Below are 21,066 nucleotides of genomic sequence, written 5' to 3'. Positions count from 1 at the left end.
AATCTCAAAGCGAGCCCTGCTCGTCACTTTCCAGTCTAATGTGAGGTTTCTCTTTTTCTACTCAGTTTTTAAAAATACCATTAGGATCCTTTGCATTGAATTTAGAACTAATTAAAAGTATTATGGTAGCTTTAAATTTTAGGGATAACTCATTTGTATAAAAAAAGGACATAAAATTAGTCTTTTATGTTTAAAACTCATAATATCAGAAATATCACGGGTGTGTACAATTCAACCTGTAGTTCCCCAGCTTTGCCTGTCTGGTGAAGCACTAAGTAGTCTACGTTATCGTGGACTACTGCTACCAAAAATCACTGCTCATTCATTGGGGGTCACCCTGCCAGTATCAAGTGAATGAATTCATAGGTCTGAGGTTTCATCCTCCAATTCAGGATTTGGGCCCTTTATCAAATACCTGCAGTGTTTCTGAAATACCCAACTGAAAACAGGCAAACAATTCTAGGCACTACCACAAGCTCTGGAAAAACCGTGACCATCCGCTGTCAGGAATTTAATTGTTTCAAAGACAGTGCTAAACCCTCGTAACGCGCGTTAAGAACGACACGTTGTCACACCGAACCTGGACTCCCCATCACTTCTCCATCATGGCCAGGATCATCTCACAGGTCATGTCTTCATCCGGGTCCTCGCCTCCAGCCGTGGCTTCTCCGAAGTCGATGGGAACCAGCCCTCCCGGGTACTGCTCTCCGCTCACCAGGGAGGCCTCCTCGGCAGCAGCTTCTTGGGGAAAAGGCACAGCATTGGCAAATTTAAAATAAAGCAGCCAAGAAATCAGAATTGATAGACGCTGCGATTGTATTTTGGAAACAATGGCTGAATTTTTAGCGCAGCATTTTAGAAAACAATACTTCCATTTATAGGACAGTACAAATACCCTGATCTCAACTGTTTAAGGCAGGGCTTCTCAACCCCAGCTTTAAGGCAGGGCTTCTCAACCTCAGCTCTGCAGACATTCAGGGCCGGAGGGTTCCCTGCTGTGGGAACCTGTCCTGCGCACCGTTAGGCGGTTAGCAGCCTCCCTGGCCTTGACCCGCGGGGTGCCAGAAGCACCCTCCCCCAGCTGTGGCAACCAGAAATGCCACCAGACACAGGCACCTGTGCAAAATCACCCCCCGCTGAGAACCGCGGCTTGAGGTGAATGCAGGTCCTGTGAATTACTGGCCGGACGGCTTCACAAGTCTTGTCCTGGTGCCCACGGAATGACACCGATGACATGAAAAAGGCCAGCTGCTCTCGGGACACCTGTCCCATCAGCTAATCAACATACCCCGAGTCACCTCCGGGCCAAGCGTCCTGCTAGGTACACACCATGAGCCACACTGAGATCCGTGACCATCCCTGCCCTCCTTCAAGCAGCTTCTGAACAGTCAGCCCAACTCTGGGAGTCTCAAAACAGAGGCTCACATCCACATCCAACCCCCTACCCGTTTTCCAAATTCCTCCCTGAGAAGACCCGTGGAAAGTCACTGCCGAGGTACCGGGAATGAGAGACAGAGGGCCCCGCGCAGAAGGAGGCTTTTATCGCACGTGACTTCAAACTTGTTGCGACATAGTTTTGCCTACCGGTCCTTGAAGCATTTAGGAGGGGGGAGGGGGGAGAGGAATAAGACTCAGGCCTTGTGTACGAAGATGAACACAAGAGTCGCGGAGTAGGTGCCGTCTGACAGTAACTTGCAGGAATCTACCGCGGACCTGGTGGGGGACACGCTGACCCACTAACGCAGCAAAAGCAGAAATGGAACGATGACCTGGAGGATGTAGGTTCAAAAAAAAACCCCTGAAGTGCAAATCAAGTCCTGTTTCTGGCTAATACGAGTCAGGTTACTTGTCTCAATTGACACTTTGCTTTGAATGCACAGCTGACCCTCTTCGATACGCAAAACGTTTTAATATATCCAGTCTTTTCATCCCCGATTTTTAAAACTGCAAGAGTTTTGCCCTTTCTGCCCTTCTGGCTCACGAACAGTCAACGCCAGCCGTGTCTCCGGGGCCCTTCCCAGAGCTCGTCGACAGAACAGTTGTTTCAAAGACTAGTGTAAGTAAATGGGGAAGAAGGCGCACGTGGGGACCTACTCTTCATCACGAAAAAAAGTTTTTTTCTGTTCTTTCAATGTCAACGTCCAGAAAGCACGTTGGGGAGAGGTCAGCTCAGGATTAATGAGGGTGAGGTGCTACCCCACAACTGTGGAGGCCGTGCCCAGGCTGGAAGCCCTCAGGCTTGAACAGTGGAGGGGCCGACGGGGCAGGGGAGAGGGGAGTCCATGGGAACAAGAGGGAGCAGAGTGGAGCTGGCAGTCCTGCCGGTGTATTTATTTTTTCTCAAGACACAAGTATATTTGAGGCTGGTGAGAAGGATCTGGCTGAACCGGACGAGCTGGCCGCTGGGGAGGGAGAAGAGAAACGTGGAGGGCTGAGCAGGTGGGAGAGGTGCCACGGGGTGTCCACGGGAGCCCGGGGCGGGCTGTGGCCTCCGCCATCCAGTTCTCCACTGGCGGACGGCATGAAGGCCTGCAGTGCGGGGCTGCACTCAGGATAAAAGGGACCACGTGTGAGCTCTCGGTGGGACATGGTAACTCCTGCAGGAGATAAAACAGGTGCTCCAGAGATGGGCCGTGGGTGCGATTCTGGATGGTTGTAACTGAGCTGGGCAGCTGTGCACCGACTGAGGAGCCCTAGGTCCTGCCAGGTAACCCGCCCTCCAGGACCTGGCTCCCGCGATGCCTCCAGGGTTTGAGCTTTGCCAGGTGGGTGAGACGTGGAAAAAGAACCAGGGAGGTTTGGCATGTGGACAGTTACTGAAATGAGGGACGCTGCACAGAGGGGAAAGGGACGGACTGCAGGACGCCCTGTTAAACGTGAGTTTCCGATAAAACACTGAATCATTGCTTAGCATAAGTTTATCCCAGATAGTGTGTGGGATATACTCAGACGACAAAGTTATTCATTGTTTATCTGAAATTCAAATTTAACTGGGCGTGTCCTCCACTTTACCTGACAACCACCCTTGGAGGAAGGAAGAGGCTTCCAGCTCTCCGTGGGAACATTCACAAGTCCAGGATTGGGGCTGGAATCTAAATCTAGGGAATTTAAAGGATGAGGATGCCGTGCAAACATTTTCCATTTGTTTTTGCTGAAGGTTGCCTTGGTTTCCAGTCACACTCTAAGTCTAAGATTCTCAAACGAAAGGAACAGAACAGCTGCACAGGAACTAGGGCCTCCCCCTCGTGGAGCAGAACCTTCCACAGGGCCGACAGCGCACGGACAACCCCTGTGTTAACCTGGGGACTCACATCTGCTCCCTGAGGCTGGAGGGAAAAGACTGACGCCTGGAGTGGGTTGAATGGCAGCCCCGCAAAAGACACGTCCACATCCTAACCCCCAAACTGAGACTGGGACTTTATTTGGAAGAAGGGTCTTTGAAGATGTAATGAAGGCCCTCGAGATGAGATCATCCTGGATCTTCCAGGCAGGCCCTAAAGCCAACGACACGTGTCTGTATGAGACAGAAAAGGTGAGACGCAGATACAGGGGATGCGCCCACGGGCAGACAGAGGCAGAGACGGGGTGATGCAGCCACAGGCCCAGGGGCGCCTGGGCCACCGGAGGCCGGAAGAGGCAAGGAAGGGTGCCTCCCCGGCCCCAGAGCGTGCAGATGGAGCGTAGCCCTGCTGATGGCCTTGATTTAGGGCTTCTGCCTCCAGACCTACAAGCAAATCAATTCCCGTTGTCGTACGCCACCCAGCATGTGGTCATTTGCTGCGGCAGCCCCAGGAGATGGACACAGGCCCATAGCTCCACCAGGCACAGGGACGGTCCACCAGCACGACCAAGGACAGCGGGGGCATGTGCAGCGTCATCGCCTGGCTCTCACGTCCCGTCAGGACCCCACGTGACGGGGGGTGTGGACCCACCGGGGTCCCCAGGCTCACTTCCTCTGCGCATCCTCCCACTTCACCAACCCGCCCGTCGGGGCAGCAGCAGCCATGGCTGCTGGGACCAGGCGCCTGCTGGGGTCGGACACTCAGGGTTTCTGGATGCGTCCCCTGCATAGTAACGCTCAGCACCCAGGGAAACGCACAACCAGAGAACCACCGTCAAAAGAAAACCGGATTCATTTAACAGGAGGTACCGTCTTCCTCGGCTGCCTCTTTCGGGATGGTCGGCTTCCTCATTTTTGTTCGTCTTCCTTTTTCCGAGGTGGTTGGCTTTTCTCGCCTGGAGCCACACTTTTTCAGGTGTCTCTGCATGTTATTCTGCCGGAGAAATGAGAGCACAGGGAAAGCCAACATCACTGGGAATGGCGTGGAAAACCCACGGCTAAAGAGACGGGAAGCGGGGAGGAACGCGCGCCTTGGGTAATCTTGTACAAAAAAGATGGTTTTTTCAAAGGTGACCCTTTTCCGTTGTGTTTCGGTCTAGCCGAAACCCAGCTTATTTTAAAATATTTTTAAAGTCGTGGACGTCAATGAGAAGACAAAATTCATTTTCCTAGACTGCTTCTACTGAAGCGAGGCTTGAAAAATTCAACAGACCCTCGATTTTATGAAAATCAGTAAAAATATACCACGGGCACTCTACTGCCCTACCGGCTTCCCTCCAGACCCACTACGCATGGAGGTATTAAGACTGTACAACGTTTGGAATTAAGAAGGCAGCTCAGAGCTTTCCTATCGAACCTAGTAACGATATTTTTTTGTCTATGAACACGCAGGATGGTTTAAAATAAGTGAGAACACTTACACTAAGTCCATGTGCTAAAGTAAGATACTGGCGGCATGTCATTAAATATGCTGATTATATAAGATGTGACCCCTAATTTCCACTGAGACTTCAGTGTGGTGGTCGGGGCTGTCCTGGTGCGTCGGGGGGAAGAGGAAGGATCCATATGTAAGGGGAGGGGGGTGGTATTTACATTTCTTCCATTTTATGCTTATCCATAGGGGCTGGCAAACTGCTTTTGAGCTACAACGGCAGACTTGAGTAGTTGGGGCAGAAACTGGTCTGTGAAGCTGAAAATATTTACTCTGGCCCTTTACAGAAAAAAGCGTGCCAATCCCTGGTTTATAGGATGACGAAGTATATAAAACCAAGCCTTTTGGAGTCAAGGATTCTTTTGTGAATATGATAAAAAGCAAGGCTCCTTCCCCAGCAACGGGCATGTGTATCTTCCATACACAGTCTCCCTACAACTTCACAAAGTTCATGGTTAAGAACTCCTGACACAAGTCTGGATGAGCAAACAAAACAAACAAAAACACATCTAGCCTTTACAAAGTAAGTGGGGTAAGATTTTAAGTAAATATATGGACATTTACGGCCCAGGGGGTAAAGTAATAACACAAACCTCTGTGTCAGGGAAATGTTTCTCAAGAGAGGAGGTGCCCAGTATTCTGAATCCAGAGCAGGGGGTCCTTACTGGGGAGGAGAGGGGTGGCCCTGTGACATTCTGGTATACAGATACACTGGGACCACTGTGGGCTAAAGAATGGAAGTTTGTGAATCATATACTTTTTAAAAATTAAATTGAATTTGAGTATCCAGATATACTTTCATTTATTTGTTTTTAAACATAATTTTTAAAGAGCAGTTTTAGGTTCACAGCAAAATTGAGAGGGAGGTAGATTTTCTTCCCTACAAATCCTCTGCTGTCTACCTATTCTTTCTTCCCCCAAACCCCAACCCCAAGCGACCGCTGGTCCTCTTACTGTCTCCACAGTTTTGCCTTTTCCAGAGTGCCACAGGGTTGAAATCATACGGTATGGAGCCTCTTCCGACTAGCTTCTTTCACTTAATGCACGTTTAAAGTTCCTCCCTGTCTTTTTTTTTTAAGATTTTTTTGATGTGGACCTTTTTTATTTTTGCTCTTTCTAAAATATTAATTTAAATGTTTATTTCCTCTTTTACATTTTGTATTATAAACTCATTTAAAGCTACAACTTTACAAATATTGACAAGCTCATCCTAAAATTCAAATGGAAATGCAAAGGACTCGAATAGCTGTAGTTTTTGGCTGCATCCCATTAGTTTGGACACGTGCTATTCATAAGTTTTAAATATAATCTTAATTCTATTCTTTTTTTTTTTTTTTTTTAACATCTTTCTTGGGGTATAATTGCTTTACAATGGTGTGTTAGTTTCTGATTTATTAATTCTATTCTTGATTTCTCCTTTAGTCCTAATCATGTTATAAAAGAGTGATTTTAAATATGCAAATTTGTATTGCTGATTTAAAAACATTTTTTTGCAATGGTCAAAAGCATGATCTCGCAATTTCAAGTATTTTGGAAGTTAAAGGGAAATCTGAGGTTTTCTTTATGAACAATTTTGATAAAATTTCTTCCAATTCGTGAAATGTCCTGCCCCATAACTTTGAAAGTAAATATTAACTTAAGTTTCTACCATCTAATTGTTATACTTTGCCCATTTGTATTGTGAGGCTAAGAATGAAAACCAAGTATTTAGTCGGGAGTTCTTTCTTTATGCCTGTGCCGTCAACTCTTTTTTAGAGAGAAAAGACATAGAAGTTTAATAGCTATTCTTAATGAAGAAATAGCTTCACTCAACTCTTTTTTAGAGAGAAAAGACATAGAAGTTTAATAGCTATTCTTAATGAACAAATAGCTTCACTCCACTCGCTGTCGTACAACATCTGAGAATTTTCAACGGGAAAATAACCGGTTGCTCTCATGTTCAGAAAGGGGAGATCTGAGGAGAATTACACCATCTTCATTAACCTGGGACACTTATAATCCTTTACCCACCAACACTTGCTGCAGTTCATTCTGTATTACTGTGTACAGCATGATTTCCTAACACAGGACGCTAACGCAAAGTATACTGCTGTCTTCCTCGACAAAACAATGTACTGATAACAATGTCACTTCTTGTATTTACAAGGTCAGCGAAAGAGATGAAAGGGACACCCATTCCTCTTCTTGGGAATCACAGGTTGAATAGAAGTATTCAGCACTGGTCATGCTAGATCTCTGAAGAACTAGGCACACAAGAACCACTAAGTAACCATAAGTCCATAAATACTCATTATTTCACTTAATTAAGTATTCACTCTTTCTAGATAACATCTTCAAAATAGAATTTTTTTCTTTGATATTACATTTTCTTGTTGTTGTTGCCATTGTTTTGTTGGTTTCGGATTACCATAAACTTTTGTAACGTCTCTTAAAAATAAGAGTAATAATTTTCCAACTGTAATGACTAAACATTTATGCCACGCTAAATTATTACATTAAAAACCTGCTTTTTAAATTATATAAAGGGAATTAATAAGAAATTCTCTAACTAAAAAAATGTTTTTAATTAAAAAAAAGAAGAGTAACAACAAAAAAAGAGTGACAATGTTAGGGAACTAATAGATTTAATGATCCTCAAAGATATAAGTCCAACCTTATGAATCCGGCGTCCTTAGGGCTAGCACAGAGTCTGGCACCTAGTAAGTCCTTCACAAATTTGTGTTAAATGAGCATATGTGGCACTGTCAAAATGATGCAGTTCCAGAAAAAGCACTCTGGCGCCATCCAAGACAAATCACATACTTGCCGCATGGTTAAGATCCCTTGACTTATCTGGTCCTCTACCAAAGCTTTTCTCTCCATTCTTGGAAGCCCTTTTAATCCAATTCTAGTTCTCTGATGCTAACATTTTCTTTACAATCTACTAAAGAAGGAGGAGTCGGAAAGGGACAAGGGAGAGGAGGGAAAAGAAAAGAAAGGAAGGTATACAGACCACGAAACTTCTCCATCGTCTCCATCTTACTGCTGTTTGCTCACAATGAGCCATCCAAAGTCCAGGAGGTTATGGTCTATGCAGGTGTTCAATCAGGCGTCTCATTGTTGATGTGGACCATTTTTAAAGCCTTTATTGAGTCTGTTACAATATTGCTTCTTTTTTATGTTTTGGTTTTTTGGCTGCGAGGCATGTGGGATCTTACTTCCCCGACCAGGGATCGAACCTGCATCCCCTGCGTTGGAAGGCAAAGTCCCAACCACTGGACCGCCAGGGGAGTCCCTCTCCATGTCTTTTCATGGCTTGATGGCTTGTTTCCGTTTAGTGCTCAGTAATATTCCACTGTCTGGATGCACCACAGTTTGTTTATCCATCCACCTACTCAAGGGAGTCTTGGTTGTTTCCAAGTTTGGGCAATTATGAGTAAAGCTGCTATGAACACCTGTGTGTAGGTTTTTGTGTGGACATAAGCTTTCACCTCTTTTGGGTAAATACCAACGAGCACGACTGTGGAATTGTGGGGTATGAGTATGTTTAGTTTCGTAAGAAAGTTCCAAACTGTCTGCACTATTTTACACTGCAAACAGCAATGAAGAAGAATTTCTGTCGTTCCACCTCCTCACTGGCGTTTGGTGGTGTCAGTATTCCGGATTTTGGCCATTCCAATAGGTGTGTTGTGGTATCTCATTGTTTTAATTTGCATTTCCCTGATGACATATGATAGGGAACAATTTTTCATATGCTTATTTGCCATCAGTATATCTTCTTTGGTGAGGTGTCAAAGTCCTTGGCCCATTTTTTAACTGTGTTGTTTTCTTATTGTTGAGTTTTGTTTTTTTTTCTTTGCGGTATGCGGGCCTCTCACCGTTGTGGCCTCTCCCGTTGCGGAGCACAGGCTCCGGACGCGCAGGCCCAGCGGCCATGGCTCACGGGCCCAGCTGCTCCGCGGCATGTGGGATCCTCCCGGACCGGGGCACGAACCCGCGTCCCCTGCATCGGCAGGCAGACTCTCAACCACTGCGCCACCAGGGAAGCCCTGCCTACTTTTTCTGTTAGCGCCCTTAGCATATGAATCATAGTTGTTTTAAGCTCCTGGTCTGATAACTCCAACATCCCTGCCATTCCTGATGCTTGCTCTGTCTCTTCAAATTGTGCTTTTTGCTGTTTGGCATGCCTTGGAATTTTTCTTTTTTTTGGATAAAAGGAGCTGCTGTAAATAAGCCTTTAGTAATGTGGTGGTGTGGGGTGCATTCTGCAGCCTGTGTTGAGGGCTCAGCCTTTTCGTGAGCCTGTGCCTCTGGGCTGTGGTTTCTCAGTTTCTTTTTTCTCCCCTCTTGGGTGGGACAGAATGTCTAGAATGGGGTGGACTTGGGTATTTCCCTTCCCCAGGTCAGTTAGGCTCTGATAAAACCCCAGCAGATTAGGCACTGGTTAACTAGTCTACCCGTAGGACAGGCCTCGGTAAGAAGAATGGTTCCTTTTCCACTCCCCCTGCAGGAAGGAGAAGGAGATTTTTTTGTTTTTTGTTTTCGATATTCGCTGTGGGAACCTTGTTAAACTCCTGGTGGTAAAGCTCACAATATTGTGGGGATCCCCCTATGACTGGATCCCCCTGCACCTTTCAACACTCAGTTGTCCACACCGAGCCTCCAGCAATTCATCAGTGACAGCTCTGGTTTTCCTACACCGGCACTGGCTTCCGCAGCAGTTCCTGCTTCTAAGTCTGTGCTCAGGTAAGAGGGGACTCCCTGCGTTCACCTGTGTCTCCAAGCTTGGGGGCAGCGGTTTGCCCTGTGGCCTCGCCTCTTTTACGGATCCTAAAGAGTGGTTGATTTTTTACTCTGTTCAGTTTTTTACCTGCTAGGATGAAGCAGTGACTTCCAAGTTCCTTACACATGGAACCAGAAACGGGAAATCCCTTTCTTTTATTCTTTATAAACAGCTTTATTGAGATATAATTCCCATGCCATAAAATCCACCTGTTTAAAATGTGTAATTCAAGGTTTTTAGTTCATTCACAGAATTGAGCAACTATCCACCACAATCAATGTTAGAACATCTCAAAAAGAAATCCTATACCGTAAACACTCTGCATTCCCCCTCCTTCCAGCTCCAGGCAGCCACTAATCTACTTTCTGTCTCTATGAATTTGCCTGTTCTGGACATTTCATCAAGATGGATCATATAATATGTAGCCTTCTGTGTCTGGCTTCTTTCGAGGTTCACCCACGTTATATAGCATGTATCAGTGTTTCACTTCTTTTTGTGGTTGAATAATATTCCAGTGTATGGGCGGGCCACGTTTTATCTGTTCATTAGCTGATGGACATTTGGGTAGTTTCCACTTGTTGGCTATTATGAATAATGCTGCTGTGAACATTTGTGTACAAGTTTTTGTGTGGCCATATGTTTCAACTCTTTGGGATACATGCCTAGGAGTGGAATTGCCGGGTCACACGGTAACTCTATGTTTAACTTTTTGAAGAACTGCTGGACTGTTTTACAAGGTGACTTCACCGTTTAAAAATCCCACCAGCAATGTATAACAGGTTCAGTTTTCCCACATCTTTTATTATCTGCCTTCTTTGATCACAGCCATTCTAATGGCTCGTCCTAGGGGTATCTCACTGTGGTTTTGATTTGCATTTCCTTAGTGACGAATGTTTTCATGTGCCTATTGGCCATCTGTGTATTTTCTTCGGAGAAATGTCTACTTAGATCCTTTGCCTGTTTTTAATAGGGTATTTAACTTTTTATTATAGTGTTGTAAACATTCTTTCTATATTCTAGATGCAAGTCCCAATGTGCTTTCTTGAATGGAAGGAGGAGTTTCAAAACTTCTGACTTCATGTTCTGAAGGATTCTGTGAGGTTGACTTACTCTTTACTCTGCTTTCTTGTTCCTCACACCAAAGGGCAGCTTCTTTACAATTTTAACTCAGTATGAATGACACTGTTTTTGGAGCACTGCCACCGCTTCTGTTTGAAATTTTCAACTAATAGCATTAACACTCCAGAACTGTCCCACACACTACCCAAAAAACACAACTACCCTACCATCTTCCTCTAAGAGAAAAGATAGTTTCTTCCATAAAAATAGTCAAGTTCAGATAATTTTCAACTTTTATAAAGTACACACATCCTCTAGGGATCTAGCTAATCGTCTGTGGTGGCTTTAAAATGTCCACAAATTCTTTGGCGCTCTTTCTTTCAAAAGGGACTTTACCCCTCACCCCTTGAAATACGGGCTGAATTTCTAATGAACAGAAAAGCAGGGTCGTGTCACTTCTAAGATCAGGGGACACTGTGGCTTCCTCCTTGCTCTCTCTCGCTCTGGTCACGAGGACACTTGAGCAGCCCAATGGAGAGGTCCACGTAGCGAGGAACTGAAGCCTCCTGCCAACAGCCGTGTTGAGCACGCCATGTTAGAAGCGGTACCTCCAGCTCCAGTCACGCCATCAAATGACTACAGCCCCTGACAACATCCTGACGGCAACTCACGAGAGACCCAGAGGCAGAACCTCCCAGCTGAGCCACTCCCAACGTCCCGACCCACAGAAAATGAGAGAGAACAAATGTCGGTTGTCTTAAGCCACTACGTCTCGAGGTAACTTGTTATGCAATAGATAACTAATACGACACCTAAAAAAATAAAACTGAAGAGTAAATGTATTTCTGAGCACAGCACCGAGCGCCCTATTCTATCTACAAAACATATTAAAAACTGCATTCTCTGTGAGGTAGCCTAAACCTAATGCACAGGGACGATTTTTAAAATGTTACCCTAAAAGCAGGGGTTCTTTGTAGATTGTCTGGGAGCCTGAGAACTCCCTAAAGCCATTTGCAAGATTCTGTCTGCAGGAGTGTCTTTTTTCACGGAAGGGAAACCACACGTTTCTAAGATTTTCAAGAGTTCTGTGACTCCAAAAAACTAATAACCACTTTCTTAGGGCATGACAGATGCTACCTTAAATCCTGGCAAGTTTCTATAATCAGGATAAAACTGCCCAAGTGTGACGCTGTGCCTGGGGACACAGGGATCTTTTCAAGGAGGATTTATTGGGACTTGAGTGAGCTTACCAAGCGGGAATAGCCTTTGCCACACCTGGGGCATCTGTAAACAGTCGGGACGAAAGTTGTATCATGGTATTTCTTGACGTGCACGTTTAGAAGTTGCTTCTGTTGGAAACGTCTGTTGCAGGAGAGGCAGGCAAACGGCTTCTCTCCAGTGTGGGTACGTATGTGAACTGCCATATGACGTTTCTAGAAGGGAAGGAAAACAAATGGCTGAGCTACTCACAGGAATTTTTTAGCATCAGACGTTATTTACTGTATACCTTTTTTTTTTCCCCACCCCAAAGATGTGTGCATTTTTAAGAAAAAACAAAGCAAATGCATTCTTGACACAGCACTACTGTGGAAGTAGCGCGGTCTGGCCTCTAGGAAACAAGCTTACACAGTCCCTGCCATCAGGTTACCAAGTTCTCACGATTAATCCCAGCTGGTCCTACAGTCCCAGGAGGGATGCAGTAGAACATACCTTGGGGAGTGAAACCGTAATCAGTTTCCCCTCCAAAAGAGCTTATGTATTTCCAGCCCTATTTCTATAATTATTTGCCATGACCTGAGTTTACAAAGGGCAGATGGAACCTGCAAACTTGAAAATCTATTGTTAGAGTTTCAACTCAGCAGACTTTTGGGGTCTGAAGGACATTAAGCATCTAAACATTTTCCCGGCTACTTCCTGATAGTGTTACAAATCTTCATATCGATTTAAAAGCATAGTGGGGGACTTCCCCAGTGGCACAGTACTTAAGAATCCACCTGCCAACGCAGGGGACACGGGTTCGAGCCCTGGTCCGGGAGGATCCCACATGCCGCGGAGCAACTAAGCCTGTGAGCTACAGCTACTGAGCCTGCGCTCTAGAGCCCGAGAGCCACAACTACTGAGCCCATGTGCCACAACTACTGAAGCCCGCATGCCTAGAGCCCGTGCTCCGCAACAAGAGAAGCCACCGCAATGAGAAGCCCACACACCACAACGAAGAGTAGCCCCCGCTCACTGCAACTAGAGAAAGCCCATGTGCAGCAATGAAGACCCAACACAGCCATAAATAAATAAATTCCTTTTTTTTTTTAAAAAAAAAAAAGCATTTGGGTGAAAATAATTGTTCTTGGCAAAGAAATCGCCAAAAATTTTAACTAAGATTTATATGAGTAAATCATTTGGGGCATCAGGACAAGAATATAGAGAGAGCCAAGCAAAAGTACACATTTTTTTTTTTGTTTGTTTCTTTTTTTTTTTTTTGGCGGCACGCGGGCCTCTCACTACCGTGGCCTCTCCCGTTGCGGAGCACAGGCTCCGGACGCGCAGGCTCAGTGGCCATGGCTCACGGGCCCAGCCGCTCCGCGGCATGTGGGATCCTCCCGAACCGGGGCATGAACCCGCGTCCCCTGCATCGGCAAGCGGACTCTCAACCACTGCGCCACCAGGGAAGCCCCTAAAGTACACATTTTATTTGTTTTACTTAAAATGGCATGATTATTCAGATGGAATATACGACCACTTCTGCATTACTGTTAATGCCCTAACTGATGGCCTTCCTTGCAATCTTTCTCTCATGAACATACATCTCCCCGCCACACACCTTTCAGCTCATCCCTCTCTCCCAGGTAAGCATCACCTGGTCTCCTGCTGGGAGTCGTGGTCCAACCTGGGAGGGCTGCTCTCCAGGACCAAAGCGGCTCAGTGCACCCAGCAGTGCTCCAGCCTCATCCCTGGTCTCCAGGTACCCCTGTCTGCTCTCTGCTCCCCAAACACCTGGGGCTCTATCCTCCCTGGGACCACCTCCCAAGTCTCATCCATCTTCCAGGAAGCTCTCTTAGTTGATTTACACAAATTTGAGCCTGAGGCATCCAAACAGTCTAAACCTCAAAATCTATGAGAAAAACTCACTCTCTTTTATTCAAAGCATATGCTCTTTCTAGCCCACACTTTGAAACACAGTAAGAACTGACCTCCACCTTTGGTGACCAGTGGCAAAATATTCACAGTAACACACAATGCTTCAAAACCGCTGTTGAGTTCTTCAGCTTTTGGTCTTAGGACCTATTATACTCATAAAAAAATCATGGCCAACTCCAAGGAGCTTTTGTATATGGGGATGATATCTATTAATATTGACTGTATTAGAAATCAATCGAGAAATTAAAAATATAAAAATATTTATCAATTCATTGAAAAATAACAACCAACTATGTTAACATACCTCTGTAAATGTCTGTTATCTATTTTTAAATTTTTATTTATTTATTTATTTTTTGCGGTATGTGGGCCTCTCACGACTGTGGCCTCTCCCGCTGCGGAGCACAGGCTCCGGACGCGCAGGCTCAGCGGCCATGGCTCACGGGCCCAGCCACTCCGCGGCACGTGGGATCCTCCCAGACCGGGGCACGAACCCGTGTCCCCTGCATCGGCAGGCGGACTTTCAGCCACTGTGCCACCAGGGAAGTCCTATTATCTATTTTTTTAAAAAACAAAAACACTAATGCCTCGCCTCATATATAAGATGGCACTATTTGGGACATACTTGTATACAAAAGTATTTGTTGTTTACCTGAAATTCAAATTTAACTGGTCATTATCTATTTTTATTTCTAAGTCTGGCAACCTTATTCAAAGGAAATAGCTTCTGCCTTCGGTTTGCAGGGGTGTGTTATTGTGGCCGAAACAGATGAAGAACATCTGCTCTCCCAGATATGTAGTTGGGAAAGGGAGCAGAATTTTTATCGTTTTTCTCAAATAACTGTGGGTATTCTTCTCTATGACACCAACATTCAACAAGTGGTAATTTCTTAAAAGTTGGTTAAAATGTGGGACCTGAAACCACACCAGTGAACTTTTTGTACTTTGTTATGTTAAAATGGGTTGCTTTTTTTATACTTAGAATGGATCTTTTACCCATGCATGATTTTGTAAATAACAGGTGGGTTATTACATGACTTTGTAAATAACAGGTGGGTCATTTGGAAACCATCAGAAGCTCTGAGTTATAAAGAGCTTCTAGGTGTTGAGTATATACTATTAAAAATGCTTTCTTAATATCACTTCAGTCTCATTTGAAAAGTCTTAAGTATTAGAAAGCTGCCAGGTTCACGCTGATGGATGTGAGTTGTCCAAGTGGGAACTGCTTTCTTGGCAACCCATTTTCCTTGACATGGCAGGATCACTTCATTTGCTTTCAAGAGAACGTCTACCAAATACCCAATCATGGAATAAGTAGAGTTTGTCATCTGTTCTTTCAAGAAAAAATAGTGATTCACGAAAAGGTGGCTAGTTGAGCTGGCAACTCAAAAGTCCCTCGGATGCCTCCTCCAGATGACCACTGTGCTTTGGAGGACAGCGGAGGTGCTTTATGCCAACTTCGTAGTTCATCACGCAGACTATTAAAAAGAGCATTCAGCGTCAATCAAGATGGAATAAAGTGAATAACTTTCACGGCTTTGTCAAGGACATGCTTAAGTAAACTGCCCTTCCTTTTTGCTGCCAGTGCACGAAGAACAAGAACACAGTGGCCCTGCTTGGTGTGGCCGCACTGACTCACATTAAAGCAGCTCCACTGTTCTTGCACCATCAGTGCCAATGTCACCTAGTGAAAAGGGCAAATAATGTGTTGGCATTACAACTAGTTAATAACAGTGATCTTGATCTTATGATCCTGATTGGTGTCAAGGACCTCTAGGGGTCTGTGAGCCACACTTTAAGAACGCTTGCTTTCAACTCGCGGCTCCTCCCCAAAGTGCCCGAAACACAGCACCTGCTTGCAGGCGTAGCTGCAGTGTTCACACTTGAACCTCTTCTCGTTTTTGTGAGTTTTCTGGTGCTGAATGAGAGCATAGCGCTCGTGGAAGACAGCGGAACAGTAGCGGCACTTCATCTCTGCAGCTTCGTACGTATGCAGCTTGAGCAAATGGACACCTGAAAGAGTAACAGAACATCACGTGGGAGAATAGGGTTACTTTCCGTGAGGCCGATGTCCCCCTACGCTCCAAATAGGGTTTCTCACCCTTGCTACTACAGGCAGACCTCGAAGATACTGCAGGTTCCGTTCCAGACCATCACAATAAAGTGAATCACGTGGATTTCCTTGTTTCCCACTGCGTATAAAATTTACGTTTACGCTATACCGTAGTCTATTAAGCGTGCAGTAGCACTCTGTCTAAAAAACAATGTACACACTTTAAAAATACTGCTAAAAAATGCTAATCGTCATCTGAGCCTTCAGCAAGTGATAATGTTTTTGCTGGTGGAGGGTTTGACATATTGCGAGATTTACCAAAATGTGACATGGAGACCAGAAGTGAGCAAATGCTGTTGGAAAGATGGTGCCAACAGACTTGCTCAACGCAGGGTTGCCACAAACCTTCAATCTGTAAAACACGCGGTACCTGAGAAGCACGAGAAAGCAAAGTGCAAGAAAACGAGGTCTGCCTGTTTCAACACTTGAGGCTGGTTAATGCCCTCCTGCGTGGGTGTCCTGTTTTCAGCAGCATCCCTGGCCTCTACCCTCTAGTGCCAGGAGCATCCCTTCCTCCCCACCTGTGACAACCAAAGTGCCTCCAGACACTGCCAAATGTCTCCTGGGAGGTAAAATCAGTCTCAGCTAAAAAACTGCTGCTCTAAATGCACAGCACACTGACATCTCATTTTAACATTCGTTCATACAGAGTCAAGCGTTACATAAGCTAGGGCATACTGGACCTAGTGTGTTCATTTAACAAAGCACTTGGAGAACCTTACGGTGTGGGTGGACTTTTAGGATAATGTTAAGATGGTTTTACATAACAAAGATATAACTTCTGTATTCTGGCTTAAAATAAAAGCCCCGACGTTCTGTTAGAGGCCAGTGCTCTGTTTTTTCCTACGTCGTACTTGAGAGGCGCGCTCTAGGATAATTTCTGCTCAACTAAGTCTAAAGCGTGGTGGCTTTGTGATCCTTCGTGTAAGATGTCTCTGGCAGAGGTACACACCTCATACGTGCCGACTCGGTCATTTAAAGAGCTTGGTGTCTCATATAGTGACAGGAAGGCAGACTTAGCTTGTGTACAAAGCACCTTACGGGTATATGGAGGTATAGGGAGTGCGCCACCGACTTGGATGGGACGTGACCTGTATTTCTTTGCCGTGGTGTCGAAAATGTCCTTTCTCGGCAACTGGCTCAAGACTCTTGTGCTCCACAGGGTCTCACTGGGCTGTGTTTTGCAACTGACAAAGGATCTGGACGCAAAGTTAAGACTTCATTAAACACCTTTACCCTTTCAGAAATGTTTGCAAATGTTTGTGCCTCTCATCTCCAGAATTTCTCTGGGCAAACCAGGGACTCTATTTCTGCTGACATATTCTGAGTGTCACAGTGTTATGTGTTTTAGAAAGAAGAAAACGAGAGACCAGGAACCCTGAAACAAAGGAGAGGGGCTGGTTCACTCACCGTCACCTCCACCACCGCCCCCGGCTAAGTAGGGCCGGTTTCCCCTGCAGGCGAGATACAGTCCCAGCTCCCAGCCTGGCACTCGGAACTGCTCAAGGTGCCTCGTATCGTTTAGGGGGGTTCACCTTGTCACAGTACGGATCTCACGTCACATGAAGCGGGCTCTTTTACTGAAGCAAGTTCCTTATGGGAAGAACCATGTCTTGCTTCCACCCTCGGTTCCCAGAATTGTTTAGGGTCACAGCAAGGGTTTAAGAAAAATGTGCTGAGTGTCACGGGAGAGATCATTTAATAGAGAGTCAGAGCCAGCAATCAGGCCACCTCCTGGCACCTGGTCACGAGACTCTGGGGCAGTTCGCTTTTTGTCCCTTATCCGCTTCGTCATCTGTAAAACCAGGCCCACTATGGAATAAAATAATATCCGGGGAAGCCCTTTATGAGCTCAAACGCCCGTGAGAGCTCATCTGTGTACCTGGACCGGGCCTGGGCCAGACTCTGAAACTGCACTTATGAGATCTAGCCACAAGATGGCATCACAGGACGTCCGGAAAAAAAACAAACACACACCCAGGAGCAGCTCCTGAATCCTGCTGCCTCCCTGGAATCAGGCCCAGGGCTCCACAGGCTTCCCGGAGAGCCGGCCCACGGGGCAGCTAAAGGAAGTTCTCTAAGCCAGACACTCACGCAGGTCGCTCTTCCTTGCAGTGACGGTGTCACAATGCGGGCACTGGTACTTGCGGACGTTCTCGCCGTGCTTCTGCAGGACGTGTATCTTCATGGTCCCCCTCTGGGTGAAGCGTGCGTGGCAGACGTGGCATTCGTAGGGCCTCTCACCTGGGACACAGATGACAACAACGACCCTCCGCCGAGGGGCTTCACCCCGAAACCCCTGGTGCTCCCCAAAGGACACCTGGAGCTGAAAGCCTTTCTTCCCCACTCCCCCCCGCAAGACTCCCTTTGCAACTCCTTTCTCATATGTTTAACCCCCAACTAGGGCCAGGCTCCTAAATCAAGCCCGGACAACGTGATGTCCAGCTGTGTGGACAGCAGCCCAGATGGGCGACTCTCCTAACATCTGGCGGTACTCACAGCTCAAGACCCACATCTAGTTCCTACCCTTGGTGTAAAGAACCCAGAAGCACACATAATCATAGTCCTTATACAACAAAATATAAAGACAGCGCTTTACGAAATCAGTACACTTTGTTTTTCGTGTTGCCTTAACGTTGAAGGATGAATTAAGGCGCCGACTTTGAAAAACCTGGAAAACCTACGGGAGCAAATGGTTGACGGTGTTTACTCCTCACAGTGGGGTCACCACGGGGTATTTACGTGCTGTGTTTATGTGTTGAATTACGCTCCCTTAACGCTAAATAAATGCAGAGGCAACATCCCTGTGTCCAAACTTCGCTTTGACGTTCGAACTCTAATCCTGCACCGAAGATAACTTGGACAAGGTCCCTTGTAAGAAGGAAACTACGCTTTACTTATTTGGCCTTAAGCGCGAGAAACTTTTACCGGAATGCGTCCTCATGTGCCGTTTCACCTTGTAGGCGTCTTTGCCGGCGTAGCTACAGAGATGGCACTGAAAGGGGCGTTCGCCCGTGTGCGAACGGATGTGACGTTTCAGTTTACTTGCCTGATAAACAAATGAAAGATACTTATTGCAACAGAAACTTCAAACTTGTGGCGTCTTCGATAAACCAGCGTTATAAAAGATATCTAAACGAGACCGATCTTAACAGCAGAGCCTACCTCCCACCCTGGAGAAAACCTGCTAAAGCCACTGCTGCTTCCTTTCTGTGGCGGATGACGCTCTGTGCATAAGACCCTCGGGCGATAATGAACAGGACGTTCAAGAGACTCTCACCTCAGCTTCACTTTACAAAGGAAAATGGAAATCTAGCTGCTCCGCGGCATCCACAATCTTATTTTCATTTCTAAGGCAGCGGCCTCTCAATAGCTGCAAAGTTTAGATCATGCTGCAGAAGTGCAGAGGCCAGAAAATTTTTTGCTTGCATAAACAGAGAAACTTGAAAACATGAGCTCTTGAATGGACCGACAATCTGTCAGAGGCACTTCACAGTTCCAAGTTCTGTGGACCCTAAACAGCCCAGGGATGGAGGAACACCTTCCTTGCCATTAAGAATAGATTCTACGCGGGGACTTCCCTCGTGGCGCAGGGGTTAAGGATCCGCCTGCCAATGCAGGGGACATGGGTTTGAGCCCTGGCCCGGGAAGATCCCCCATGGTGCGGAGCAACTAAGCCCGTGCGCCACAACTACTGAGCCTGTGCTCTAGAACCCACAAGCCACAGCTACTGAGCCCACGTGCCACAACTACTGAGCCCGTGCGTCACAACTACTGAGCCTGTGCTCTAGAGCCCGCGTGCCGCAACTACTGAGCCCGTGTGCTGCAACTACTGAAGCCTACACGCCTAGAGTCCGTGCTCCGCAACAAGGGAAGCCACCGCAATGAGAAGCCCGCGCACTGGAACGAAGAGTAGCCCCCGCTCGCGGCAACTAGAGAAAGTCCAGCACAGCAACGAAGCCAAAAATAAACAAATAAATAAATTTATATATATAAAAAAAGAATAGGTTCTACGCGGTAGCAGTTTGTAAGAACTTTTAAGTAGAAGAAAATACATTCTAATTTGATTAATTACATATCGTAGGCAATTAGTTAAAAGGCAAACATGCCCATTTTATCATGTTTTGGGCCTATTGTAGTGACCTTCTAGGACTGTTCTTATTCTGTATTCACTTATTTCAGGCTCTTTTCTACCTTTAGCAGAAACAGAGGTAATGAACCATGCTTGGGCTACAGACGTGGGAAAGCCCTCAGCAGCCTGTCTGTGATCTTAGGAAGGCTCCACTTGGCCTGGTTCCCTAATGTGCAGCAAAAGTACCCAGAAGCCTAAAGAACATTCAAGGACAAAGGAAGACTCGGAATGGAAAACAAGACCCAGACCAAAAAATTTAGCTTAGATTTTTAGAAGAAGAAAAGATATCTTTGAGTGTATCAGAAAGCAAAACGAGGAATTTAAAAAATTGTAGCATGAGAGGTTTGACAAGCGGAGTGGTGTGCATGATCGAAGAAGGCTGTGTGCAAACCTTCTCTGGACGGCTTTGAACGGCAGGAGGGGGAGGGAGGGCAGTTCAGAAGTTGGGGTACTCTGCATCCCAGCTTCACACATTCCTGCTGGCATATGTGTAAAGGGGTGGCATCAGAGTGGGGGGCTTTGGCTACTCCCCCTTAGAGCAGACCAGCATGCTAGGACTTGGAAGATGCAAAAAACAAGGTGATGGCAGAAACAGGGGGTCCACATGTCGAGGTCGACCCTGGAGAAGGGTCTCAGCGGATGTGGGAAATTTGTGCTGAGAACCGGCAGGACGCCAGCCAAACGTCTATTCTAGGCTTGGGATTCTCAGATGGCTTTGTTCTCTGAAACCCTCATTTTGTGTTTTCAGCGTAGTTTCAACCTTTAACTCAGATGACAAATAATTTTTAAAAATAGAGCAAAAAAAAAAAAATATTTTTTTGGAATCAAATTCTGCCCTGTGAAATTTCCTAGTTGATGAAACGCAGTTTCATCACTACTGCATTTAAACTTTAGCCATCCCCTTTAACTCAGTTCAATTCAAGTGTATTGTCCTTTCCCAATGGGGCTCAAAATCAGGACCCAGCATGCGCTCTGCTAGATGGTGGCGTTCTTAAAGATTAATTGTACAAAAGTGACACTCAAAAGTAAATATAGGGCTTCCCTGGTGGCGCAGTGGTTGAGAGTCCGCCTGCCGACGCAGGGGACACGGGTT

At 46.1% G+C, this 21,066-nt stretch overlaps 1 protein-coding gene across 3 annotated transcripts in view; it reads right to left on the bottom strand.

The window, feature by feature from the left end:
• Positions 1-592: 592 nt before the first annotated feature.
• Positions 593-21,066, bottom strand: part of CTCFL (CCCTC-binding factor like) — a 27,348-nt gene continuing 6,874 nt past the window's right edge. For 2 of the 3 annotated variants that reach the window (XM_024750364.1, XM_024750365.1), the window contains 6 exons: positions 18,770-18,890; positions 17,936-18,085; positions 15,581-15,741; positions 11,844-12,026; positions 4,151-4,274; positions 593-741 (listed from right to left, as the gene is read on the bottom strand). In XM_024750364.1, the coding sequence (XP_024606132.1) occupies positions 593-741; positions 4,151-4,274; positions 11,844-12,026; positions 15,581-15,741; positions 17,936-18,085; positions 18,770-18,890 (888 nt within the window). Of the gene's footprint in view, positions 742-4,150; positions 4,275-11,843; positions 12,027-15,580; positions 15,742-17,935; positions 18,086-18,769; positions 18,891-21,066 lie in introns of those variants that run through there. The other variant, XM_024750366.1, reaches the window with a different exon arrangement.

The sequence above is a fragment of the Neophocaena asiaeorientalis genome, unplaced genomic scaffold (assembly GCF_003031525.2).
Source record: "Neophocaena asiaeorientalis asiaeorientalis breed wild unplaced genomic scaffold, Neophocaena_asiaeorientalis_V1.1 scaffold606, whole genome shotgun sequence".
Lineage (NCBI taxonomy): Eukaryota > Metazoa > Chordata > Mammalia > Artiodactyla > Phocoenidae > Neophocaena > Neophocaena asiaeorientalis.
Note: the sequence above shows the minus strand (reverse complement) of the source record. Positions and strands in the feature narration are given on the sequence as shown.